General features: G+C 46.7%; 1 protein-coding gene across 1 annotated transcript in view; it reads right to left on the reverse strand.

Annotated features, from left to right (window-relative positions):
• CD99L2 (CD99 molecule like 2) overlaps window positions 1-4,176 on the reverse strand; it is a 92,704-nt gene extending 88,528 nt beyond the window's left edge. Inside the window, exon 1 of the mRNA XM_029911857.1 lies at window positions 4,004-4,176. Coding sequence (XP_029767717.1) covers window positions 4,004-4,058 — 55 coding nt within the window. The 5' untranslated portion in view covers window positions 4,059-4,176. The remainder of the gene's footprint in view (window positions 1-4,003) is intronic.
• Window positions 4,177-4,715: the final 539 nt, after the last annotated feature.

Genomic DNA, 4,715 nt, shown 5'->3' on the forward strand with positions numbered 1-4,715 from the left:
GGGTATTCACCCACGAAAGCTCATGCTCCAATACGTCTGTTAGTCTATAAGGTGCCACAGGACTCTCTGCTGCTTTTACAGATCCAGACTAACAAGGCTCCCCTTTGATACTGGATGGTGAGAGAGAACTATCAGGAAAGACTTTATCATTTGTTGTTTTAAAAAATGCTCCACAGATTCCAAGACCAGAATAGTGATCACCTAATCTGGCCTCCTGTATAATACCTGACAGATTTTTTTTCCCAAAAAAACATTTTTTCCCCAATACATTCTAGTGTTTATTAAATACAAGTAATGTAAGCATGAGTGGGAGAGAAGGAATCTCATCCTGAGTCTGTTGTGGCTTTGGCTGGGGAAGGTATTCTCAATAATTTATCCCACAAAGGCTCTCTCAACACTTGCAAGGTATAGATCAAGATGACGTGCATCTCCTAGAAGGCATTTACCCTTCTTTCTCAAGTGTTAGGAAAGAGACCTCATCTCTAAAAAGACTGTGCTGCACCAGGACTCTCTCTATTGGTGTCAAAAGGTCTTGCCTTTTAAGTGATGCATCAGAGGGAATGAGACTATATGGGAAAAACTCTGAGCATGACCCTGCAACTAGCTCTGCAGGGGTTTGAAGTCAGTGGTGCTTTGTGTGGAGAAATTTGCAAGGTCAGGGCTTATAATAAGGCTTGGAAGGATCAGATTTTTATTGGTAAATGTTGCTTTCACCATACTGGCACCAACCAAAAATATTTCCATTGATGATGATTGAAATTTACAGAGAAGCAAAGTAAGAAATGCTGCTTGAGAACTTAGTTTGATTTAAGAATATTTACTTTATAGATTTCTGACATGGGATGTTGACAATTTGTGTTATAGAGCTTTAATTTTGAGTCAACATCTGCCATTAAATAATTGCTGGCCCCCTTTCTTGTTTTCCCACCCCATAATTTCTCACAACTATGAAAATATAAATTGATATTGATTAGTTAAGCTTTATTATATGCTTAAATTGAAAATAAAATCTGCCAAGCCTACTTAGAATTGTACTTACTTTTATGTGTTTACTGCTGAAAGACAATTCAAGAAGACATTATTGGGTGAATTAGAACAAGTTAAATGTTAAAACCACTGTTCCAACACCATTATTTATAAAAATTTCAGTGAAAGGTGTTTTGATATAAATATTCTCTCGCCACACTTGTAATCCAACTACTGCAGCATTGTGATAGGGCATGAGAGCCAAGAAATGAAACAGGCTGGTCTAATTTCTCTGTCCATACAGGAAAAAAGCAGAGTGCAAACAAACTACATAAGTAATGGTAAAATAAGTCAAGGAAATCATTAGTTCTTCCCATTTGAATAGTAAGAGATGTTTTTAATAGCACAGGTAAGGATACGTAGCTTTTAAAAACGGTTAACCTGTCAGCATCTCTTTAAGAGGGACATTTTGCTTGTAGTGTTTAGGTGGCTAAGAAGGATTGTGAGAGTAAGGTTAGATATTTGAATTATCCATACACTCAGAGTAAATAAATGCACCACCTTATTCACAGAAAGCTATAAGCCTGTGGCATTATTTGCAGGACAAATACCTAATAATGCTGAAAACAGAACTACAAAAGACAAGCAGAAAGGACTACTGTAGAACTAGGTAAATAGCTGAAGTGAAGTCACTTGGTTTTCAAGCCTGATTTAATTTTGAGTTTTCCTATACTCTTGTGTTCTCCTCAATGACTTTCTGTTGGGTGTGATGGACTCAGGAGGAAGGCTCGAAACCAAAATGGTGCTAGACAACCCCAGAAGAAAGGTAAACAGAATACTGACTAGAGCTCCTAGGCACTACTGTAATAAAAAAAATTTAATGTACATAGTGCCCCTGCATCACATCCTTGAGGATGCCAAAACGCTCTGACATACTATCGGAAAATTCTCAAAAGTACATAAGGTTATCGAATTTCCATGAATCTTAGGCTCCTAAATCACTGAGCACTTTTGGAAAAATGTTATCCTTTATGTACAGAGCACCATTGAAAAGCAGCTGCCTCTGTAGCAAAGGGCTGAAGCCAGATGCATGGAAAACTGCACAGCTGTGGAATGAGAGGAAATTTTGCCCAATGACACTGGCCCAACAGGGGAAACCTATTCAATGTAGAGCAGAAAGCAGCTCAGGTTTTAATCTCAGCCCTCCTCAGAAAATAACTGGATGTTGTACAATTTATCTACCTTAGAAAGATCAAGAACCAAATCAGCTGTGCAGGGTTTTGAACCTAAAGTTCCAAGGAATTGAGACCCTTTTAAAGTGGCACTTACCACTACTAATTTCTCTCTACATTTGCCCTATAGCCTTGATTTTACATATAGTATGTTAGCTGTCTGCCAAATTAAATTAATACTGTCCAGTTTAAAAGGTAGAGATGGGGGAGGGGGGGGGAGTAAAGTAGCAGCAACTTCATACAATATATTTCACTTTTTAAATTATTTGAAGCCAGCTGTAGCAGGCAGCTGGTTATCTAAGGCAAATGGAGATTAAAACCCAGACTGATGCCTGGTAGCATTGTGCTCTATTAAAAGAAAGGCTTTTTAGCTTGGTTTACTGACTTGTGATGTTAAATATTCTATCAGACCTGTCTGTGTTTGGCAGGTGCATGCTATCCAGTAACAATGGTGGTTTTAACTGATTTTTTCCCATGTTCATTTACATTTGCTAATTGTCCTATTTTGATTTGACAACAGAAGTTGCAAATGGTGATAAATTACATTGTGACTTCGATTCCTCTTAAAGAAAAGCTTTCTCTCTCCTCCCCCCCCCCCAGTCCTCATCTACCTCCGCCATTGTTCATTGGGGCAGACTCTGAGGTCAGGCAATTGACATGCAGAAACAGCAGAGAATAAAATAGTTTTTTCATTCGTCTCAAAAAATTTGGGTCATGTTTGTAGATGTTCCTAAATCCCCAAGAACGCAGTAAGCGAGCGTCTGGACAAAAGTTTGAGGTCATTTTCTTATTGTCCAGATCCTTTGTTCTGGTTCATATTTAGGCATTTGCTCCTACGAAGTTTAATACATTTAGCATCACATTTCTGTTTACAACAACCTCTCAGTGAGAACATTTTTATTTAAATTTAAACCATGGATTTGTTTTTTACAATCCTATTCTTCAAATATGAATACCTCTGAAGTGAGTAAAGCCCTGTTGGTTACTGTATCGTTGCATTAAGCTGATACTTCAGTACCTGCCCAGAAGCTGTTCCAATCCAATTTTCATCTCTAGCTGTTGAATAAAACTATCTGTTAAAAGGTTGTAAAGCAGCAGTATTGTTTAAGCGAAGGTAAAAAAAAATATATTAAATGTATGGCTACTTGCCTCTGAACTTTTTGGTTTAGAACAGAGATTTCTAAACAAAAGAAGAGGCGCTGGGGCAAGGGAAGGGATAAGACACTAGGGCTGATTTTGTGGGTCGGGCTTATTATATTTGTTACCTCTGAGTAACTGCGGGAATGGTATGATTGTATGGTGGAGTTTGGCTAGGGTACCCACAGCTTTGATCAATAAAAAGGAGAAACTAGCCTTAACCTCTCGATCAATTAAGAGCCGGTAGAGCTGCAGCCTGGATCTGTTACATCCCGCTGCAGGCTGGTAGTAGGACAGCGCTGTATTTGTCTAATGCCCCCCCCAGTCAGTACTGCCCAGGGGAGAGCGGCTCTGCCCCGTGCCCGGGCCGCGGCCGAGGAGAGGTGCGGGCTCGGGGCATTGTTGTAGGCGGACCGGGGGGGGGATGCGGTCCAGCGAGGGCTCCATTGTGCGATCCGTAGCCACCGCCGCTTGCCAGCCCCGCAGCCGGGACCCGCATTGTTCTCGCGGGGCGGCAGCTGCCCGCATTGGGGGGGCGGTTTTGTGTCTCCCCCCCCCCGTCATCCTGTCACGAGCTGGGCCCGGCCGGCGTTAGCGGCCCCTATGGGGCGGGGGGGTTGCGTGCGGCGGCCCACAACGGGGGCTCCGCCGCGGCGCCTCGCGCTTACCTCTCCCGAGCAGGGCGGCGAGGGCGGCGGCCAGCAGGAGCGAGCGGCCGGCCATGGCCAGGCTGGGGCGGGCAGGAGGGCGGCGGGACCCCGGCGCGAGAGGCGGCTGCGGCGGCGGGGCTCCTCTCAGCCACCCGGCCAGGCGTCTGCCGTCAAGGCGAGGGGCGGGCGGGGGCGCGAGCGGCCGGGGCGGCGCAGCCTCCGCCGGGGAGGGCGGGAAGGGAGGCGGCGCGCGAGGAGCGGGGCCAGCCCCGAGGGGCGGGGGGGAGAAGGGAGGAGTGGGGGAGGGGCCGCATCTGGATGTATAAGGGGGACTCCAGGATGGGGGGAGGGGCGAGGTGCTGTAGCTGTATGTGTGTGGGGGGGGGTTCAGCACAGGGGATCCCCAAGGGGGCCGGATGGGGGCGGGGCTGGTCCAGGAGAAGGGGCCCCGTGCAAGGCGCCGGGGCCGATGCGGATCGCGGATGCGGGGATGCCTCCGGAGGGGGCAGCAGAGGAGGCGTCTGTCCGGCCGGCCGGTCCCCAGGGGTGAGCCCCGCTCCGCCCCGCCCTTTGCTTGCTCGCTCCGGGGGCTGCCGCGCTCACAGGCGGGACCAGGAGGTCCCATGGGTGCGGACTGGACCCCAGAGTAACAGCGCGTGACTTCAACTCGCTCAGCATGAGCGCGATGCTCCCGCTGATGAATCTAGCCAGGCCTCCTTGGGAAGGTCAG

Source organism: Terrapene carolina, unplaced genomic scaffold, assembly GCF_002925995.2.
Source record: "Terrapene carolina triunguis isolate 2854851 unplaced genomic scaffold, T_m_triunguis-2.0 Scaffold131, whole genome shotgun sequence".
NCBI classification, from domain to species: Eukaryota; Metazoa; Chordata; order Testudines; family Emydidae; genus Terrapene; species Terrapene triunguis.